Source organism: Chrysochloris asiatica, unplaced genomic scaffold (genome assembly GCF_000296735.1).
Source record: "Chrysochloris asiatica unplaced genomic scaffold, ChrAsi1.0 scaffold00086, whole genome shotgun sequence".
NCBI classification, from domain to species: domain Eukaryota; kingdom Metazoa; phylum Chordata; class Mammalia; order Afrosoricida; family Chrysochloridae; genus Chrysochloris; species Chrysochloris asiatica.
In genome coordinates, this window is record NW_006408604.1 from 10,949,163 (window position 1) to 10,972,431 (window position 23,269).

Consider the following 23,269-nt stretch of genomic DNA (forward strand, 5'->3'; position numbering starts at 1 on the left):
TGACATGGCAGTTGGATTTCCCCAGCGAGGTCAACCAATGAGGGAGTAAGATGGCGCAGGACCAGGGAACATTTCATTCTATGAAATGTTGGTCACCATGAATTAGAGCTGATATAAGGGCAACTCCCAAAAATAACTACATGTTTTAAAGGCAGAATCCATAATCTTACTATTACATCTCCTTCTAGTCTCTCAGCAGCTATGGTATACAAATTAATTACCATCGTTCTCTATAAGAAAGGTTAGCCTTGAAGAACTTAAGTAAAAGTTGTCACTAATTCATAGTTATTAAGTGTCAAACAAAATCGCAAGTTTTTAAATTACATAATGTTCTCTTTCTGGATGGAAGAGAAAGAGCAAAGGTATTAGGTGGAATTTCAGGTTGGTTACGCATAACAATAACAACAAAGCGTCTGCTATAACAAAAATATCTTAAGTGGATGTCTTTAACAAACAAACAATGTATTCACTCACAGTTTATGAAGTTAGACATCCCAATTCAAGGTGCCAGCTCTACAGGCTCACTCTCTGTGGGCTCTGGGGAAAGGTCCTTGTTTCCTTTCAACATCTGTGGGCCTGGTGTTCTTTAGAGATCTCCGTGTCTCTAGGCATCAATCTTGGATTGGGTCTAGGAGATTCTCAGCACAGGAACCCTAGGTCCAAATGAGCCATTCATGCCTCATTTTCCTTGGTCCTATCTTCTTTGCTGCTACCTTCTCTCTCCTTTTATCTCTTGTAAGATAAAAGATATAGCAGGCTATACTCCAGAAAAACTCCCCTTACATCAAATGAGCTCTGGTAGTGTAGTGGTTAAAACTACCAGTTGCTCCATGGGAGAAAGATGAGGCATTCTGCTCCCATAAAGATTTACAGCCTCGGAAATCCTGGGTCGCTATGGGTAGGAACAGACTCAACGGCACTTAACAACAACAACAACAACGTCAGATCAGGGCTGTTTTCAGAGTAAAGGTGTTGCATCTCATCCTAATTCCCTTACTGATTGGCTGACCCGATCAGACTATATATGGAAAGTGATTATATCATTTCATACCTACCAAATTACATCATTACATAGCTGCCAAACTGACACATATTTTTGGATGACACAACTCAATCTATGACAGATAAGAAAAAGGGAAATGACATAGCTCCCTGAGATTTTAGCCCAAGCTTTGAATTCTTGGGCAAGTCACTTAATTTGTGTCTCAGTTTACTTATCTACAAAATGAGACTAATACCAGTTCCTACTTAATAGATTTGTTTGAAGGATGAAATAGATCAATAGTTGTAAATTTCTTAAAGTGGTTGCTGGCACATAGTACATGTACCATATTAATTTTTTTTTTAATATCAATCAATAGTGCTTGAAACTCCTCTTGCATTATATTCTGATCTGAATAATCATCTAACATGAGTTATTCTGTGAAACTGCTTTTATTGTTTGTCCATATCAATTTTGATCAGAAAGTCCCAAGAGGCTGAGGTTGTCTAGATTGCTGTACGTGACCACCAGCCATCAGTGTAAAGGTTTACGGTGAACATTAGAGTGACGTTTGCATAGCTCTTTCCTGCTCATTTGTCAGTCTGCAAAGAAGCTCTTCCTTTTTGTGTCTCCTGTGTGTTACACAACACCCAGCTCACAATAAATGAAAGGCACACCCATGTGCTATTAAAAACACTATTTTTGATTATGATATAATGGCTTCCAGAATCACTAAGAGGATTCCTGGAACTTCTTTCCATGGGCGAGGCTACTCCCCTATGTCTGTTGGGACCCTCCACCCATTGGGACTCCTCCCACCAATAGGAGAGCTATTTTTAACCTTGGGTGGGTAGATGTCTAGTTATTTCCGAAGGAAGGTTGAGAATGCAATGGCTGTGACCCTTTGGAATAAGAGAAGAAAATGTGCCTGATGAGGAAAATCATGTATTCTTTTCTGGCTTTGTCCTTTAACATCATCCTGTCAAAGTCCAGTTGTTCACATTGCCTTCTTTCAGGATAGAACAAGAAAGAAAAATCTTTGAATGTGCCATCCATAGTAATGAAAAAGCACATGGTTTTCTATTGCATCAGAAAATACGACTACGGGGCTGAGAGCCTTGGGAATCTGGCAGTATAACTAAAGGAAGTCAAAGTTTACTTATTCTGCAGTAAAATCACATTTTTGTTGAATATCGTTTTAAAACAAAATGCCATTTTTGCAAAATGGAAGGACTGGTTAAGGATCATTGGAAAGGTCTTATGAGGTTTTCATGTGGTTCTTAATTGGCTTGGCTGTTTCCTAATTCACTAATAAAAAAGGCTATAAGAATATGATCATGTTCTACCTTCTGTCCTTTAAAAAAAAAAAAAAGTTAATTTGAATATCTTATAATAACATTGAAAGAATTAATTGATCATTTTCATTACCCTCTCCCCTCAGAAAATCTATTTTTATGAAGTGACCTTGATCAAACCCGTTCTGTAAATGGGATTACACAGCATCAAGGGCATGTCTAATAGGGCGTGAGCAGGGTAGTGATGCTTGAGCATAAAAGCCCGGGTGTCCTCAGTGGCTCACAGTGGGAAATGTGCCAATTATCAATACCTGATTTCTGTCCGCAGACAGCCTTCCTATCTGCGGAAGTGTTGTGAGTCCTGCTAATCCTGCGAACGTTAAGTCTTTCGCTGACACCTAGTGTCAACGTGAGAAATAACAGACTGGACTTCAGACACTCCTTAAGATGAGGAGGTTAGTCTTACTTGTTAACTAGGTGGACAAGCAGCATTCCTCAAGAGCTGGCCTGAAGTCCTGCGGGGGCCCATCGGTCTGCATGTAACATCTTCACTCCCTCAAAGGTTGTTCCAAGACAAAAGAGGCGAAGACCTATCTGGACGATGCATCCTTTTTCCTTATTGTAAAACACGCCTTGTTGATTCCATGTGTCATCGTCCTCTGTGCATATTTACCTTCTGCCTGAAAAAGAAAGCCAAAAACCATTGCTTATATCTTGATACATTACTTTCTATTCCAGGTTCTCCCTAATCTACTCTCTGATTTCACATGACCTTTTTAGTTTTGATATCACTGGCATATGAAATTTACATGGAATACACACTATAGGTCAACAGATGCCAAAGCGAAAAGAGAGAGAGAGAGATTGGGGGGAGGGGGTGTTTCTCAATGCTTGCTACCACCAGGACTTAATGATGCACTGTATTTTTTAAAGGAGGTGCCATTGGCTAATATTGTAGCTCACCACACAGGTCCTCAGATGGCGTCCTGAATGTATTTGAGGAGGTATCATTTTTCTCTGCTCCGTGTTGCAGTGACGGTGAGGAAATTAGAATCGTCTGAGAAAACAGACGGCACAGGAAAAGAGGGACCTCTGAAAATCAGAACCATCAGCATAGCCACTCCAAGCTCCTGCCGCGCGCGCACTGAAATCTCGCCGGAATTGTTGAAATGCAACTGTGATCATGCATCTCATTGAACTACATGAAACTATATCAGTAATCCTCAGCAGACCTCAACAAAATTCCATGAAGAAATTCTGCCACAGGTGCACCCTGTATCACGATGTTCTTCATTCTAAGCAAAGTTTCTTTTACCCTTTCACTCAATTTGTTAGATGAAACTGAATGTCTACTATGAATCAGGCTGTGTATTGGGTTTTGAAAACACAATGTGTGTGTGTGTGGGGGGAGGGGAGGAATACAAACTTAGAACAAAGCCCTCAGAACACTTAGAATCAATGAAGGTACCAAAAACAAAACAAAGCAAAACAAACAAACAAAACCCTTTGCCACTTACTTGGGTTCCAGCTCCTGGAAACTGCTTAATAGCGTGATCTTGGCTGTGTTCTTCACAGACAAAGTCCTTGGGTGGCACAGATGACTTTAACTCAACTGCTAAAGGAAAGGTTGGTGGTTCTAATTCACCCAGTGGTGCTACAAAAGAAAGCCTTGGTGCTCTGTTTCCATAAAGATTACAACTCACTATGGAGTAGTTCTACTGTGGAACGCATGGGGTCTCCATGAGTCAGAATCAATTCCAACAGAAACTTAATTTTTTTTTTTTAAACAAGCCAGATTTTTTTAAACAGCATTGCTATGTGGGTTGGAACTGCTAATACTCTGATTAGCTGGAGGCAAACTTTTTTTGCAACCCCAAAACCTGAGCAGAGATGTACTTGGTGTTAATCAGATCATGGCTCAGTAGTCTTTGCATCATGACTTTGGGCGCAGCCCTCAAATCATTTTTTTGCCTTAAAGCATGGAGGGCTACTTGGCTCTCCCAGTTGCTTCTCCCTCTTGCTCTTCAAAACGTACATTCTTAAGTCTGGCAGGAAGCTCTCCCTCTTCCTGAGCTCTCCTCACAATTGGTTTTGGGTGGTCAGGTGAGCTTAATTACTACAGCCCATAGTCAGGAGGCAGGTTGGGTAGGGAGCAAGAAGAGCCAGCTCCTCCCTCTGTAACTGCAGTGCCACTGAATAGCGGAGGCATGTGGCAGGTCCATTCACTCTGCAGTCTGAATCTCTAGACTCTATCTGAGTGTATCCTAGAAGGGACCACGTGGTAGTCTCTGGTATGAAAAAATGGAATTACCTTGTGTCTGTGTGACCAGCTACAAAAATCTTGGTCAATTAGATCTAGTACATTTCTTCTGCTTATCGGCTTAATTAGCAACTATAAAGTGGAATTTCCTAACAACAGCCTTATTAGTTCAAATTTCAGGAAACTGCCCCATTAAAATGAAAAGGAATATGAATAATAAAAAGATAGAAAAATCAATGAATAGTAAAGTTCAAAATTGCAAAAAAAATTTTTTTTAATTAAAAATAGGAAGACAGTTTTGTTTTCTTTACTATTTTTTCAGGGGTGAAATTTCTAGTTAGCAAATGTAAATATCTTACTTGGTGGAATATGGTGAATTTGTCTGAAAAGTGGTGAAAATTGTTACGACCTCATTGGAAGAAATGGCTTTTTTTAATCCTCTTATTTTTTGTGTTTCAATTTTAATAGCTCTGGAAGTTTAGTATTAGGAAATTCTAAAGGTTTTCCTCTTTTCTTTTTAATAGCAGTTAGTCCATTTTAATGTCTTATTTGCTTCTACTTTATGATCTAATGGCCATCCTTCAACAAGACTAATGATAGTGGGTTTTATTAGAAAAGTTAGAGAAACTAGGTAGTAGAGAGAAAACTTCAGATATTAACAGATGGAATTACTCTCCACTTCCTATATATTCCCATGTGCATATGATATATATGGGAGAGACAGAATCTTAGACCCACAGGAAGAAAGGGAATTTATAAACAACCAAAATTCAAACAATGTAATTTGAAAAACAACATCTGTCCCTCTTGTCCAAAACTTTTCATAATTTATTACATGTAACAGCCAAGTATTGATTTCTGCCCTCCAGCTTCCTGATCTGCCATTTATCACTGTTTACTGCCCAGAATCAGGTGTCGGCAAAAAAAAACAAAACACTGTTCATCAGGTTTTCTGGTAACAGTGCATACAGAGCTATAGGAAAAAATAGAGATTTCTAGTAGCTTCATTAGTACATCATGATGCCTTCCTCAGCCAGTCAATATTTTAGGGTCAGCCCAATGTTCCTCTGAGGCACACCTGGGGTCACCATGTATAGGACTTGATTCCATGGCAACTAGAGGCAGTTGTGGAAATACTTCCTGCATGTCTTACTTGGTCCACTCTTTTTGCTCAAGTGTGCCAGCATGAGGAACCTTTCCAGGCTGTCTCTGAGAGGAGCCCTGGTTCTGCTGTAGGATACAGGGTGGGCTGCTAGCTACAAGGGCAATGATTTAAACCCACCAGACACACTGCGGGGGAAAGATGAAGCTGTGTGCTCCTGTAACGGTGTACCATCTCAGAAATCTTGTGAGTCAAAATCCATTGATGGCAGTGGGTTATTGTTGTTGTTGTTTTAGGCTATCTGTGAAGACTCTCCTTGAGAGGACAACTAAATTCTATCTGTTGAAACTCTAACAAAGCCTCCAGTTCTTCCACTTACAACATTCCAAAGACTTCTTAGTTTACTCAAAGGACCTTTATCCAATATCATCTCTAAATTAAGCCTATTCTTCATGAAACTCATTTTACCAAGAATCACGACGCTGGGAAGAGCTTTAAGAAATCATCTGGTCAAACCTTTAGCCCTCAAAAAGTTCAATGTCTAAAGCTTGGGTGACAGATGGGATTCTCCTCTAGTTAAAAATCACAAAGAACTGCCTGGTATTTGTATCAAGGATTTTGAGGTTTGGCCCAAACTCAGCAAGAAAGAGTGCTATGATCAAATGGTAAAGTCTACCCTGGGAATAAGGAACCCTGGTGGCTCAGTGATTAAGCACTCAGCTGCTAACAGAAAGGTTGGCAGTTCAAATCCAGCCAGCAGCTCCATAGGACAAAGACCTGGAGATATGCTCTTATAAAGGTCTAGGAAACCCTATAAGGGGTAGTTCTACACTTTCTACTCTGTCATGTGGTAGTGCAAACAGTTACAGCCTTAACTGCTAACTGAAAAGGCTGATGGCTCAAAGCCACCCAGTGTCTCTGCAGGAGAAAGACCTGATGTTCTGTTCCTAATAATTATAGCCCAGGAAACCCTATGAGGCAGTTGTACTCAGTCACATGGGCTAGCTATGAGTTGAAATCAACTCAACACCACACAGTAACAACCATGGACACAGGAAATGGTGTGGTCTGACCATAAATTATCTAAGATTTATTTCTAGTCTTCTACCACCATGTATTCTAGTGCGCTATCTTTCTGAGAATTGTTTCTATATAAAAACTTTTCAGGATCCTGTCCCACCTTAGTCTCCGGTTCTGGAGACAACACCAAACCTTTTCACCTTTCATCCTGGGGCTTATTCTCCAACACTTTAGTCATCCTTGTTGTGTGTTTCGACAGTCGCTCCAGTTTCTTCACATCCCTTTTGAACAGCGGTGACCAACACTGAGCAGAGAACTCTAATTCAGATTACAGTCTGACTAATTCCAGACAGAAAGGAATTATCACTTCTCATCTTCATAGGTCTTCATCCTCTAGTATCACATGAACTTTTTCGTAATAGCATCATGTTTCTGACTAACGTCCCTGTCAGGTCAATGGTACCTGTATCCAATCTCATTCTAGATCTCTCGTTGTGAGAATGGTGATCAGAAGCTTGGTATCAAAACCATTGGTCTCAAAGAAGTCTCCATTCTAGGGTTAGGAAGGGTTGCGTAAAAGTAAAAGATGTTTTCAAAACAGAAAAGACAACCATTTTTTAAAAAACAAAAGGGGATGTTAGAAATATTTAAGAGGGAAACTTAATAAAAAGCAACATTTTTTTTTTGCAAAGCAACTTTAGGTAATCAGATATTCTAAATGAGAAGTTTCATGGGATACCAAATTAAAGTTCCAAACTGTGGCCTAGATCCATGCCCTGTTCTTTCTCCTGTTACCCCTAGGTGCCCAGTTGATCCCAACTGCCTTGTTCTCTCTGGGGCCACAGAAGCAGGGTTGGAACTAGCAAATTAGAAGAGATCTAATAAGAAGAAACTAAAATTGGCAATAGAACAATTTAAAAGTAAAATTGAAAGCAAGAATAAAGCTGAACTCAAACGTATATAAAAAGGGTCAGTCCCAAATGAGTTGACCCAGCATGATGGCTGTGCCTAGAAAAGCTCAACTTGCTAGAGTTCCAACGTGGAAAACATGCAGCCTCCTAGGGACTCATCCACTGTTGCCTGTCAATTTGCTGTACTGTGATGGCTTGCATATTGCTGTGATGCTGGAAGCCCATGCATGCTGGATAGCTGTCAGCAGAGCTTTTAAGACTAAAACAGACTAGGAAGAAAGTCCTGGCAATCTACTTTCAGAAATTAGCAGGTAAAAACGTTAAAGATCACAACAGAACATTGTTGTGAAGAACAAAGATAATACAGGATCAGCCAATGTTTCTTTCTATTGTACATAAGGTTCTACTGTACATGAGTCACAATCGACTCAATAGCAGCTAGCAACAACAACAGGAACTTAAACTCTGGGGTGTTACAGGTACCTTCAAGTTGGGGTGCTACAGGGACCTCCATTTCCACTCTGAAATGGGACTTTTTTATGATTATCCTAAAACTTCTTTAGACTTGAAGAGGAGAGCTACCTAAATACCCAGTTAGTTCCTTATGTTTCTCACATCCAAATCTGAGGTTAGCATTTTTCCCTTCAAATCATCATTTCTCCAGTCTCCTTGTTTTATTAACAGCTTGGCCAGTCTCCCAAGAGCAGTCTTGGGCCATCAAAATACTATTTGTTGCCTGCTCCTCCAAATCTTGTTGAGCCATGTGTAGCCTTGGTTTTTGTACTAATCTCTTTCTCAGCCTTGTGGAGTCATGCCTTTTGTATTAATCTCTCTCTTTCCATCCCACCCACTTTGTCTAGTTACTGTTTTAGTTCTTCCCTCAGCTAATGAATAGCTTTCTGTCTCTTCATCTCTTTTCTCTTCCCCCTGAGACCCATTCTATAATGTTCCAAATTAATCCTCCCTGTGCATACTCCGATTATATATGTGGAGTGATACTGTAGGATAAACTCTGGATCACAAGGTCAGTTTGCACTGCAAGGCCGGTGGTTCAAATCTACCAGTTGCTCCTCAGAAACCCTATACAGGGTCACTATGAGTCGGAACTGACTTGACAGCACTTAACAACAACATATATATGTGGCTCTGTACAATAAAAGTGCTGGACTGGGAACCACAAGATTGGGGATTCAAGTCCACCAGCTGCTCCTTGGGAGAAAGATGAGGCTTTCTGCTCCAGCAAAGATTTAGTCTCAGAAACCCTACACAGGTCTTCTGTGAGTTGGAACTGACTTGAAAACACATAACAATGTGTGTGTGTAGGACTGTGAACCACAAGGTCAGTGGTTTGAGTCTGACCTTGGTAGAAGATGAGGCTTTCTGCTCCTGGAATGATACAGCCTAAGAAACCCTATACAACGCGGCTATGAGTCAAAACCGACTCGATGGCACAACAACTCAAAAACTTTCAATGACATCCTCCCAGATTAGTTTAAAGTTTAAAGTCAGAGACTTCCATACTAGAGCCTTCAATCTGCCTTTCTAAATACGTTCCTCATCCTAGCCAGTTTTTTCATCTTGATGCCTTTGCCAACCAGTATTTCTGAATCAGCTTCTCTCCTCTGCCCAGATGTACAACTTCCAAAAAATTTTCCAACCCTCAAGCAGTTTTTAAGCTGCTTCTAGAAGAAGGGATTGGCTTCAGTTAATCATGTATCCTTGACCCTATGATCTTTTCACAGCTGGAAAGGGTATCAATTCCCTCTAAAACTGGGGGTGTCCTTGCCAACTCTAAGGGCTGTACTTTGTAGAGTATTCATAAATTTGTGAGTATCCTAAAATGAGAAAAAATTATGTGTACATTTTTCTAGAGAGGACTTTTATCAAATGTAATGACCCCAGAAAGGTGAGGTAACACCCACCTAGACGTATTTCCCTCCCTTTCACAGATTGCAATTCCATCTCAACACCAACCACTCTCCACTTGCACTGGAACCACTGTGGATGAGTCTAAGCGGCCCTCTGCACAGCGATCAAGGGACAGGCTCTGTCACCCAATGTGACAGTCCCCTCAACACCTTTTTCAGCACTTGTCACACCTTACTGAGCATCGGCTAACTGCCAGGCAGAGTGCTAACCGCTGAGGGTAAGAAGTACAAGGTGGATTCCCCGCCCTTGCTGAGCTCACAGTCTGTAAGGGAGACATGCATGAAAACCCATAATGAAAATACTGTGTGAATAAGCTCAGACAGCATATACTACACCAGGTACTAATTATTGTGTGACACTGATGAGACTGAAGACAGGCATCCCAATCAGGCTTCAGGCAATCAGGACCCCCAGTCAGGGTCAAAGCCTGTGCTGAGTCTGCAGGCATTAGGAGGAGGAAGCCAGGTACCTGGAGAAGGAAGAACATCAGGGAAGAAGGAACTGTATGTGAGAAAACATTTTCAAAAGCATGGTGTATATGGTGAGTTTCCGCTTATGGATAGGATGAGCAAGGGGAGAAATGGTCAAGTTAAGACAAGTTTAAGACTCTAAATTTTATTCTGAACAACACGCAGGGGCCAACGAAGGATTAAAATCAGGGGACTGGCATGATCCTATTTGCATTTTAGGAAAATCATTTTTCCAGCAGAGTGGAAAATGAGGTATGGCAGTGAATTCTTATGAGCCTATTCAGCAACTTTAAATAAATGCTATTCAAGGCCTGATCTGAAGTCATGGCAAAGGAGATGGAAAAACAGGGAGAGTCTAGAAATACTTAGGAGTTAGGATCAACAAGATACAGTTAGCAATGGATGTGAAGAATGAGGAAGGAGGAGGAATCTTGAATGATTTTTGGCCTTTGTTTCTAATTGAGAGGTAGGTATTTTTTGAGATGGGATACAAAAGAAGCAGGTGTGTGAGGGCCTGGGACCTAATGGGTCCCATTGTAGTCCCTTTGGGACTGTTGTTGTTAAGTGCCATCAAGTTGATCCTGACCCATAGTGACCCTGCATAGGGTTTCTGAGGAGCAGCTGGCGAGCTTGAACCACCGACCTTGCAATTCAAACAGTTTTGCAGTCTGGCTCATTAAACCACAGCTCCACACCAGGACTCCTCCTATGGGACTAGATCCCAGAATATTGGTCTGAGCCAAATGCAGATTTGGGGCCCATTACAAGGAGCTCTGGTAGTGTAGTGGTTACGAGTCGGGCTGCCAACCTCAAGGTCAGCAGTTTGAAACTACCAGTGGTTCCATGGGAGAAAGAGGAGGCATTCTGCTCTCATAAAGATTTACAGCCTCAGAAACCCTATGCAGGGTCACTATGAGTCGGAACCTACTCCACGGTACTTAACAACAACAAGATAATAGGTGATTAACTGTATACATTTTAAATTGCTCATGCAGAATACAAATGTAAGATATGCTGAGAGCTGAGGGGGGATAACAGGCACAGGCTGAGCATGGTCACTGGGCTAGGAAACTTGCAGCCATTGTTGCAGTGGTGAGGGAAGATGTAGCTTGACTTGAGTAAGGCCCTAGAAGAGGGAGTGAGCAATGTCACTGAGACCAGTGGCCTTAGACCAGGGAACCCTTCCCTAGGCCTGTGCTCTGAAGGCTTTCTCTGGCCTTTCTTCAGCCATCTCATTTCATAGTCAAGAAGTCTTTGGGCAGGGGACAAAAGGAATACCCCGCTGGAGACCACAACCTCCTTCCAGACCACATTCTGATTACCTAGAACCCCAAAATTCCTTGTCCATATGTGCTGAGTTCATTTCTAGTGCCTCTTCTCTGAGCCTGCAATGCGACTAGTATGTACAGTCCTAGCCCAAGCGGTTTCCAGTGAACAGTTGTTTGTGGGATGTGTAAGGGACATGGACTGGGGTATCCATATGCACGCCCTCAAGCTCTCCCAATGGTAAGGCTGGGGCCACAAGCAAAAGATAAGGCAAGTGTGAGCAGGAGGTCTGGTATTATGCTGCAAAACCATGTTCCAAGGAATCGGAGCATTCTAAAGGTAATCCTGACCTTTCTGGTATATTTATCAGGGTGGGAGGATGAATATATTTCATTTAATAGCTCATTAACTATGATCAGTAACTTCAAAATATTTAGACATATGATGTGCAGGCCCCCATTTGTACTTTCTTTGTGCTTCACAAATATCAGGATGGGACCTTTCAAGAAGTTCAGCTGCAATTGACAACAGCAACTCAGGAGCTTAGATAGGAAGCTTCTAGGGCAGATGTTATATATTAATGATGAGGAACAATTTGAAAAAGGAGGCTGAGAATGGTTGGACAACTTGAAGAATGTCATCGATGTCACTGAATTGTATATGCAGAAGCTATTGAATTGGTGCATGTTCTGCTATGCATTCTCAACAACAAATAAAATAAATTATAGATCCATAAAATCGTATATATTATATATATAAAGAAGGAACGGAATCTTGGTAACGTAGTGAGTTACGTATGTGTTAAGCTGCTAACTGCAAGGTCAGCAGTTCAAATACACCAGCAGTTCCTTGGGAGGCAGATGAGGCTTTCTTCTCTTGTAAAAATTTATAGCCTCAGAAATCCTATACAACGCTACTATAAGTTGGAACCGACTCCACGACACATAACCACTACCACTACCATATATAAAGCAGTTTGAAGTCATTCCAAGAGATCAAGTGTTAGGAGAGAAAGAAGTGTTTTGTTTTGCTTAAGATAGGATCAACTTAACATGTTTTACTCACACAAAAAAATCCAAAGAGTGGCTGGGGATACAGAGAAAGGGAGTACCTAAAGGGCAGTCCTGAGGAGAGCTAAGAGACCCGTGGAATTCCGAGACAGTCCTGAGGAGAGCTAAGAGACCCGTGGAATTCCGAGCTAAGTGGCAGGGCAGTGTTCGGGTGGTCCTGTGTGTGGAATTCAAAGAGAAAGAAAGAGGGCTGCTCCTTGCAGGGTCAGGAAAATCACTGACGGGCAATCGTAAAGAATTTGAATTTATTTGGGAAAGGAAATCAGTTGTCCTTTCCGGTATACCATGCTAATGTGAGTTTGGTATTTGGTTTATGGAAAGACACCTGGATTTAAATCTTACTGCCAGAATTATTTTAACTTTCTTTAAAACAAGGTGTCTAAATGTCAGATTAATGAGTAGAATCTATTTCACTCATAAATCCAGTATCATCATTCTCAAATTTGATTTTTCACTGCCTTGTTACCTCAAGAACAATTGCAAAATACTCAAAACAGATTTAATTTTGATTCATCCTGAAAAGTATAAATATATACATTCCCTGTGTCAATACTTTGTGAGAAGTTATAATATCAAACTAGAAACAGTAAGATTTCATAGTTACCAAAAGACTTGAAATTACTATACCTAGGAGCTGGATTCATTCACAAGTTCCTAGGTCAACTGAATTTAAGCCATTGCTATGCTAATATGCCGGGGAGAAATGAGATTTTATTTTGAACCATGAGATCAGAGAAGTGCAAGAGCAGTCCCAACTTGAGAACACCTCCCTTACAAGGCTATGTATAATCACCAGTTATGGTCGAGTTGCCTCTGACTCATGGCAACCCCTGGTGTGTCAGCGGAGAACTGTATTCAATAAAGTTTTCAGTAGCTGGTTGTTTTAAAAGTGGATTGCCAGGCCTTTCTTCCAAGACACCTCTGTGTGAATTTGAACCTCTAACTTTTGGTTAGTATTCCTTAACCATTTGTACCAGTGATACAGTATATGTTTCTATTTAGATCCAGACAAAGTCATATTGAATGCTATATTCTCCAACATTCTCTATACTCTCAGTACTGAGCTCTGATCATAGAGAAAAACAATCCACGTCCCCTAGGGCAGCCGTGGCTTCTGAATAAGAATCCACATTCACTCTCTAGCCTACCTTGTAACCTCTCATTATGAAGAGTTTGGAGGGGTCAGTGGGTTCCAGGTTCCACAATTTAAAATCATTTCCCATTGAAAATAGGTTACATTACAGAAGTCCTTTCAATCAATTTCCTAAGTATAATAGTGCAGAATAGTCTTTATAGAAAACTCTGCTTTGAGTTTCAAATAATATCCACTAAGATCAATTTAATTCCAACTCATGGTGGCCCTGTAGAGCAGAGTAGAACTGCTCCCTACGATTTCCGAGGCTATAAGTCTTTATAGGAACAGAAAGCTTCATCTTCCCCTCAGAGTACAATGACTAACCCACTGTGTCCCCAGAGCTCCTTCCAAACAATGTTTTTGTTGTTTAGTGCTGTTGAGTTGGTTCCACTCACAGCGAACCTGTATAGGGTTTCCAAGGAGCAGCTTGTGAGTTCGAAACGCCATTTAAGAAAAGAAATTCTTGAGCCAACCCATTTCTAAATTGGAAAGAGCTTAACAATCATTTCGTCCTTTTCCTCTACCCTTCATTCAGTTTATCTCTGAATGTAAACTGCCCTCATTTCCCATACTTAAATGGTCATTCTTCAGTTAAGGCTCATCCTACATGTCCTGGTAGACCAGCAGTTAGCCAGCAGAATGAGTAGTAATCTACTACAAGCAAACACTCATTGCCTTCCTCTGCTGGAGATCTAGCCCTCCCAGTGTGACTTGTCTTCCCCCTCCCCCCTCACCCCGTGATAGAATCAGCCATCAACACACAAGCTGACTTCAGCATACAGGGGCCATAGTTGAAAGCAGAGAGACTGTTGGAACATCTTTCACACATAGTTTATCCAGATGGAAGGCAATGTGGGCCTGGACCAGGGGATTTTGACAAGTGAGAAGAACAGCAGAGAGAAAATCCATAGGACTTATCAACAAATAACTTGTGAGATGGAAGAAGAGTCTTTAGGAAGACCAGAAATCCTGAACATTCTTCTGCTGCCTTCCCACAGGCTGCAGCACTCCTCATTTCTGAGTAGGGGCTTAACCCCAAAACTAGACTCAATAAAGATAGGAATTTTGTCCCGTTCATCTTTTATTCCCCCAATATCTACATGCAGCATCTAGCACCCAAGTAGTTTCTCAATACATGTTTGAATAGTCAATCCCTACCATGAAGACTTGGAAACCCTATGAGGCAGTTCTATTGTGGGTCACCATAAGTAGGAATCTACTCTAAGTAAAGGCTGTGGGGGTGTGCCCTATAAGTAGGTTTCCCTAGGAGAAATTAGGCTAAATGGGACTCCAAAGATCCAGATAGTCAGGGCGCATCCTTTCCAACCTGTTGTTTGTTCTGAGTGCTGTGTTCTCCTTCTGGACTGTGAATACAACTGTAAAGTTAATCATTCCTCTTCAACATCTACTCCAAGATTTCTAGCAAATTTTTCTATTTTCATTCGCCTTAGACCACACAAACCCTCTCCCTGTATTCCTCCAAGTCCAGCTTTCTTTTAAGTACATTTCAACATTTTTGTTGGTACATTTGGATGTTGTTGTAGTTAAGTGCCATCAAGTCGATTCTGACCCATAGCAACCCTCTATAGGGTTTCCAAGGAGATTGAACCACTGACCTTGTAGTGCAAACTGATCTTCCAGTCCAGCGCATTAACCCACAGTGCCACACCAGGACTCCATAGTTTAGTATTTGACTACTTCTTAGTAAGTGTAGGAGAGAGAGCATCTTTTGTTTGAGTATGGAGTCCTGTTCAAAGTCTTATTTTCAGATGCTTTTTTTCAAGACTTTATTGAAACTCTGCTCTGTGCCTGTACCAATGGGGTACCACACAGGTGCTGTAATGGTTAAGCCGCAGGCAGAAGGATACTATTGTATCTTTTTGGTGTCTCAAGTGTATCACCAGTTGCCTGCAAGTCCCATTCTTGAATGATAACCTCAGGTTTATCTGCTGTAGCTCATCTTTTCTATTCACATAATTTAGGCCAATTTCACCTGATAGTATTTACTTAACCACTTGAATTGAGCTTGATTCTACCCAAGACATTACATTTAACAAATATTTGTTAAGCTCGCCTAGAAAAGAGACTCTGACAATTTTCTGTTCTTTCACAGGATAATCCAAGGTCATCTTACAAGTTAACACCCATGTCTTGCTATTTCACTACCTAAAAGAGCTAAATGTCACCCACAAATGTGTTTGTTTCTTTTAAAGTTTTTCTGAAGCTATTTTATAAAAGTCAGTGACTTATCCTTAATAAGAATACTCCCTTCCTCCCCCATTCACATCTGGGTCCTGAAGGGAGACAATACCAAGTTGGCAAGAAAGGACTCCTTGGATAGGGTTGGGAGGTTGTTGGATGTTCTGGCCAAGGAAGGAGGAGGGATGCTCTGGAAGTCTGATCTATGTCTGTGTAGATGCTGTGGGGGAAAGAACCCCCATGGAGGTGTCCTGGGAGAAGTAAGGGAAGGAAGTAGACCTTTTAGAATTGTATCCAAGAAACAATAGTATCTCAGGAATCATATAGCTCTCTGAGAAGGCTTTAATAATCAAAGCAATTTGATCAATTAACTGCTTTTAAAATACATTGACATTTTATTTTCAGGTCCCATTGTGTAGTTTTGGTATTTTACTCTACAGTTATTTTATCCATGTCCAGAGGGGACTGGAAGATTGACTATTCCACATTAAAACCATTCTTATCATATTGATATTGACATGATGCTGCGGATTGTATCTATACTGTTCTTCCGCCATTGCCCCCTAACTCTTTTTACTCACAGAAGCAATACTTTTCTTCACTTAGAACTCATACAGATATGTCTGTTTATGCGATGAATTGTGATGTTTACTTTCGTGAATCACTTTGTATTTAAACACAGCAGACTGAACTGGCTATCTTAAGGAAATGTATCCTGTGTCTTTTCTTAAAGTCATAAGCCACTCTTATTTGCAAGAAAATAACACCTCTAATGTAGTAGTTTATGAGTTTCATTTTATCTAAAATTTTAAATTAAAACAAGGTAAAAATATCTTTTATAACATTCAGTTGCCTGAATTATTGTAAAAATGCCCAGCATTCAGCCGGAAAGTAGCTTAATATCACAAATAAATACCAAGTTGTCCAAATCAAATTGATTGGCAAAGTAATTAGGAATAAAGGTCACTATTATTCATGTGTTCCTACTGTTTTTAAAAAGAAAACACTCACACAGTGAAGGGAATCAGAATCTGTTTTTATATCCCTAGAGTTATAAACATTTGTATCAAAATATTTACAATTATGGTATATGAAATATCAATCCATTAAAGAAGCCAGATACAGTACTAGAACAACCCACAAATGTAAAGCAAATTACATGAAACATAAATGTCACAGAAAAATAGTAAAAGACAGGGAATACATGGTTCACTCCAGTCATAGTTTGACTTTTTAACATAATGTGAATATCTCTTCTGGATATATCTGATATGTAAGTATGCCTCTGCACATAAGACAGCCTTCTATAAACTGTCTGAAAATCAAATCTTAATTTAAAAGTTTATCATCCCACAGTTTTGCTAACCAATTTCTTCACCCAGGTAATTTGGTGGCCTGCCCTCGATATACCCTTAACTAGAATGAACATGGAGCAATATACCTAGTATTAGACCTTTTACATAAATACCAGCAATCGTGGCATAACAACTCCCAAAAAAGAAAAGTATATAAGAAGTGGGAGGATGGTAAGAGAGTAAGAAGAAAAGTGGGCAAGATGTTTCAGTTTCTGCCTGGGATAGATCTTCTTGGAGTGCTAGAGACAGTCTCTTTCCCCCAAAAAAACCCATTAGGCAGAATCTGAGATGGCTTAAAATAGCTGCTCCATGGAAGAGCAATGCCTGCTGAAACAGGAATAACATACTACTTACTTCTAAGTCCTATATAGAAATCCTCCTGTGGCATCCGAGCAGCTCAGTTATCATCTGACTGGATACCACAAGAGGTTTTTGTTTTCCTGTTTTTAAAAGAAAATATTTGCCCTCCACCTACATTGGCATTTATCACTTGGGAATTTTCTTAGTATCCTGGGAGCGCAGGCACTCTGTACTTATCATAACTGAAATAGAGTATGCTTAATACTTTACTATTAGATAGCACCTTCCACCCAAGGACCTGTTGTTTGCTTTTGGTTTGTGTGTGTTTTAATCGGGTTCCAGCGTTGCTAGGCCCCACCTGTAAAGAGGGTTAGGCAGAGACTCTAAGAGGTGACTACTCTAGCTGGTGTCAAAGCTAGAGCTGCCACTAAGCCTAGGAGCCCTGATCCCCAGTATGGTAAGAATACAGAACTTCCATGAAACGGTATCATTTAGAGGGAGATTAGTAAACTTGTGTCACAAGGAGCTAAATCCATCGCTCTCTCAGGATATACTTGACAGAAACATTGACAGCATTAAGAGGGGATCCTAAAAACATGACCCTAATGTAACCCTGTTGCAAGATTGCCTCTTGATCTTGTGGGTTTTGTGGTGCTTTTGCCACTGAATTAGTCATTCATGGATTTACTGAAACTGCAGAGAAGCTGCTTGGCTTTTAAGGGAAAGACCTAGCCGAGTCCATGGCCAGACTCTTCCATAAGAGACAGCTGTGTGAGGTCTGCTCTGGGCTCTGACCATCCCCAGGACTTCCAAGGAGAAAAGTTCTCTTTCACGGTGTAGCTAACCCTTCTTGGCCTTCTCGCTCTATCTCACTTCCTCCTGTTTTGTCACAAATACCACTGAATTCCACAGAGCTAAACCTCAGTTCTAAAGAGGGAAAATGTCTCCATGACCAAAGTCCTCTCGGGGGTACTTCAGAAGGGCGGGATGGCTTCCATATTAGCATATTTGGCACAAAAACAATATCTGCACTTGCTGAAACTTGTACCACTATTTTAAGTTGAAGCGGTAGAGCTGAGGACCCAGGTGCATGAACCAGAACACACCCTCAGAGGTGGAGCCGGTAGTATAGCAGCTGAGGGCGCCTCAGGCAGTGTGTCTCACTGAAAACGTCTGGTGGTCCAGGCTAATGACCAGAAAGAGGCTCTCTGGCCCGTATCAAGGGAGCATCCAAGTTCTAGCCAACTACTTTCTTCAAGGGCAGGGTCTTGATACTAGAAAATCTTCTCAGCAATAGTTTAGGTTTTGGTCTCCCCCACCCTTACTCCCCCCTCCCCGCCCCCACCCCTTTCTTGGTTTTTCCAGCACAACTTCCATTTCCCTCCCGGATTCAACTACCTCCTCCTCCCCACCCCCCAGGTCCCCCTACACTTGTTGAGCTTTATTTCTTTCTCAGGACCAGATAGAGAACGCCAATGATGAAGCTAAAACAGAAGCAGATCCAGGTCAGGATGAAGGAATAGCCATGGTGACTGCCTGAGGAAAAATACATTGTCTGACTATTCGCGTAGTGATGAGTATAGATGGACGCTCCGACCATAATGCACAACCCTGCCATGAGAGAGAAGGGGGAAAAGTGTACATTAACAATAGTTGCTGTTTTAGGGCTTAAGGAAGTTTTGTGTAGTTTGTATAAGATCCTAGTTCCCTTACTGTCAATGGAAAATGAAATCTGGCTGTTTGGCCCTAAACATGTAGTTCTGTTGACTTGCCCTGGACTAAGCTTGATGGGTTGCGTTGATAAATTAACAATTGGCAGCTACAGTGGTTTGGGTGACAAATGTGAAGTAAAACAGAGAAGACAATGCCCACCATCCAGCTTCCCCTTCTGCACTCCAGAAAGTCCAGTCAGGGCTACTCAGCCAAAGACCATGGCTTTCTGCCCAACTGGGTGTATTAGGGGAGAATTACGATAGAATGACCACCATACTATTTGCCTAGCAGTGTTTTCATCTTTAAAGAACTCCCACCTTCTTTAAGAGAGAGGCGTAGTTTCAAACAATGAAGTAGATGGTGGTGGTGATTATGTGTTGCAGAATCAGTTCCGACTCATAGCCCATCTGTCCAAGGTTTCTGAGGCTGTAAGTTTTTATAAGAGCAAAAAGCCTCATCTTTATCCTGCAGAGTGGCTGGTGGGTTCAAACAGCCAACCTTGTGGTTAGCAGTCCAGTGCTTATTCTACAGGGCCACACCAGGACCCCTAAGGTGCATTATTGTTGTTGTTGTGAAGTGCCTTTGAGTCAGCCCTAACTCATAACAATCCTGTAAAGGGTTTCGGAGGAGCAGCTGGTGGGTTTGAACTGCCGACCTTGTGGTTTAAACTGACTTTAAGGTCCAGGTGCAATTAATTAGAGGTTCTCAAAAAGAGAAAGAGGCAGAGGAGAAAATTGTACAAGACGGTTGCTCTAAACTCTGTGCTAATCGAGTTGCCAGATGCATCCATTACAGGGCAGGATCTACCTAAATCTTTCCCACCTAAATGGGCAGTTCCTGGGGAACACCAACAGTGAAGTGCTCTGTTACTAGCTAAAAGGTTGGCAGTTCAAACCCACCCAGAGGTACCTGAATTGGGAGACAGACTTGGTTATCTGCTTCTGAAAGATCAATTAAGTGAGTAGAAACTGAGAACCACTTAACTGAAGTCTGTCCCTAAAATACTCACAGCACACCAGCATGGTGGCACCCGAGAGGAAGAATCGGTTTCCTTTCTCCATAGTGAAGAGCTGGAATATGAAGACCACAAGGGAAATGACAGAGAAGATGATGGCCAGGATCATAAAGGCCTGTACCGCTTTGAGGGCATCTGTGGGCACAGGGAGAAGAGAGCAGGGCATCAGACAAACCAGGGTCCAAGAGGCTGGACATCTCCCTGACCCCCAACACCGTGTTTACATATACCTTCATCAGCATACACCAATAAATTGTCACAGTTGCCATCAGTGCAATTTTTCCAGAGACCTACTGAAAATTGTCCTGTATTTGAAACCACCCAGACCTAAAAATCAAAAGGAAAAAAGACAGTTATTTAAAAACGGATCACTCTGCTTTAAACAAGAAAATAAACCAACTTGTATCAGCAAGATAGCATATTTAGCCATAGGATTATAAGCAGCCTATGTCTTCGTGTGAATAAAGCCTGAAGAATGTGCAACCAAGGTTGGGAATCATGTAACTTCTTTGGGTTTACAATCCTCATCACTTTAAAAAAAAAAAAAAAGTGTTTTTTTATTATTTTAAGTGAAAGGAATTTAATCAGAGGAATTGACATTTTTAAGGTAATCAAAACCCTAAATGAGGAAATTGATGTTAAGTAGGCACAATTCATTTACTATCTCAAGATAGTTTCATATAAAGAGAAGGTGGGGAGGATGTTCAACAGGAGACAGCTAAAAACACGAGGAATTCTGAGAAAATATCCATGAATCTGAGTGATCAAAAAGTCACTTCTTTTTTTTTTTTTCTCTAAAGCTATCAGTATCAGAGTAACCAAAATGTATTGTCCCAGGCTCACCATGGTGCCAGCTTCCCTTCCCACCTGACCCAAGAGAAACATTTATCCTCTGGAATAGAGAACACAATGTGGCTGTTAAAACGCATCTTACTGAAAGATAGGGCTAGGTTAAGCAATCTCCTATTGTTCACACAATCATGTACTAATCTCCATATTATCAGTTTATCAATTGTCATCAAGTAGACTACAACTCATGGTTATTCTATGTGTGTCAGAAAAGAAATATAGCCCACAAAGTTTTCTATAACTATAATATTTCTAACTACATCACCAGGTCATTCTTCCGTGGCACTTCTGGGTGGATTCCAACCATTTACCTTACACTGAGTAGGCAAGCATTTAATAATTTTCACCACCCATATTAGGGGTTGGCTGGATTGATCCACAGCAACTAATAATAACAATTAACAAATATTTGATACTTTGCCATCAATTAATATCATTTAAAGTTGTTTATCAGATTTTTTTTTTTTTATCCTAAGAAACACAGCAGTGGCATTAGAATGGCTAAATTACCATCTGGAGACGACGGTTGTGTGGGCAGGGCTTGAGGATATAGAGGTGCTGTCTTATAACATCTCTGCTTAAATTAGCCTTGCTTGTAATTACACCCACCAATGTTTACAAAGCTCTTTTAGCTAAATTTTCAATTTCATTTATCCTTTCATTGTAACAGAAACTTAAACAGATTCTGGATCGATAGTTTGCCTGTCTAATGATTAGTGGACTCGGTTGCATGTCCAAGAAGCTGGGTTGGTTGGTTGGTTGGTTTTTCTGAAAAAAAGCAGTGAAAGCAAATTGGATGCTTTAAACTACCACTAGAGGTCACAGTAGCCCAAGATTCTGAGAAAAATCACTATTGCTGCCTCCAAGAGTATTTTTAGGTTGTTTTGCTTGGTGGGTTACTTCAAAGGAACTGGGTTAATCTTGCAAAATTCTTCTGACACATGCTATACTGTCTGCTTAAAACTGAAATGCATCAGCTTGGCAATCAGAGCTATCCATCCCCTCACTCCAACCTATCCATCTAACCTAGAAGGAAGAGAAGATTTGTTCCAGACACAAGGATGTCTTCCTCCTCATCCCCTGAACAAAGCTTGTCCTTCCACTCTGCACCTCCATGCTCCTTCCACCATCCTTTTATCCATAGGAACCCCACTCATCTACTAGGGCTCCACATGTGACCTCCAGACATGTTGTTGTTGTTGTTAAGTGCCATCGAGTCGGTTCCGACCCATAGCGACCCTGTACAGGGTTTCCGAGGGTGTAAATCTTTACGGGAGTAGAAAGCCTCATCTTTCTCCCGCGGAGCGGCTGGTAGTTTCGAACCGCTGACCTTACGGTTCGCAGCCCGATTCGTAACCACTACGCTACCAGACCTCCAGACCTACCTCTACCAAAAAGGCTCTCCTAGAAACAAGAAGCCTCATGTGAACTTCACCCTCTGAACTCCCAAGGTCCCCTTGAAAAACTTGTTTTTCCTCCTTGTTACTTAATTCTCTAAGTGTGAGTGTGTGCTGTTATTTCTTTCCAGAACCAAGCTGTAAATTCCCAAAGGGCAGGAGCTATGGTTTAAACTTGTTTTGTAGCATTTTATGTAAATCATAAATTTACCTTATGTCAATTTAGATAAATAATTATTAAATGAATGAATAAAAGAGAGTCTTACATTGGCAATGGTACAAACAAACAGCATGATGACAGTGGCGATGTGGACCACGAAGATACCAGCCAGCAACACCAACATTTTGGCTTTTTGTTAACACGTGACAAACGAAGAGAGTTCTGAAAAGGAAGAAGGAGAGGGGAAAAAATGGGATTTGGGGTTATTGTGAGACTCAGTAATACAATTTAGCTTTCCCACAGCATTGACTATTTGTAACAGTCAGGAATTGTAATAAAAACCATCACAATTCCATTATAAATTCCTGAAAACACCTCCATAATCTAGTTCCCTAAGTGCCTATATGCCTAGTCATCTATTTATAGAAATGTAAATGTAAATATAATTCTGTTTCTTCTCAGGTATGTATATAATTATTTCTCTAGTATGGCCTATTTCAAGACAAGAAGAACATTTTATGACAACTGTTAATATTTTATTTTGTATGTTTTTTTAAAGCCAAAAGTAGGACTTTGATTTTTAAAAGACTTTACAGCTATAATTTTCAGGTCTCTGTGTAACACTGTCATATAAATTTCTATTTTCCACTAGGAAAGTACTCTTGCTGATGAGCTGCCCGCATCTAGCAATTTTAATAGAATTGGATGCCTTCCGCAGAAAAGCAGCTATTACTCAACGCATATATATACTGAATAGCGTAGTGGTTACGAATCGGGCTGCGAACCTTAAGGCCAACAGTTCGAAACTACCAGCGGCTCCGCGGAAGAAAGATGAGGCGTT

The 23,269-nt window shown here is 40.9% G+C and overlaps 1 protein-coding gene across 1 annotated transcript; it reads right to left on the minus strand.

Annotated features, from left to right (window-relative positions):
* Positions 1–18,735: 18,735 nt before the first annotated feature.
* Positions 18,736–22,612, minus strand: EMP1 (epithelial membrane protein 1). Its single transcript, XM_006866040.1, has 4 exons — positions 22,535–22,612; positions 20,253–20,349; positions 20,017–20,157; positions 18,736–18,905 (listed from the first exon to the last, which is right to left on the minus strand). The coding sequence occupies exons 1-4, from the start codon at positions 22,610–22,612 to the stop codon at positions 18,736–18,738; spliced, it is 486 nt and encodes a 161-aa protein (XP_006866102.1).
* Between the last annotated feature and the right edge of the window lie 657 nt (positions 22,613–23,269).

Coding starts and splice junctions, on each gene's coding strand:
- EMP1 (XM_006866040.1), bottom strand. CDS start 22,612: ATGTTGGTGTTGCTGGCTGGTATCTTCGTGGTCCACATCGCCACTGTC. Junction 20,350..22,534: donor TTGTTTGTACCATTGCCAAT/GTAAGACTCTCT, acceptor TTTGATTTTTAG/GTCTGGGTGGTTTCAAATAC. Junction 18,906..20,016: donor TGCCACCATGCTGGTGTGCT/GTGAGTATTTTA, acceptor CTCTCATGGCAG/GGTTGTGCATTATGGTCGGA.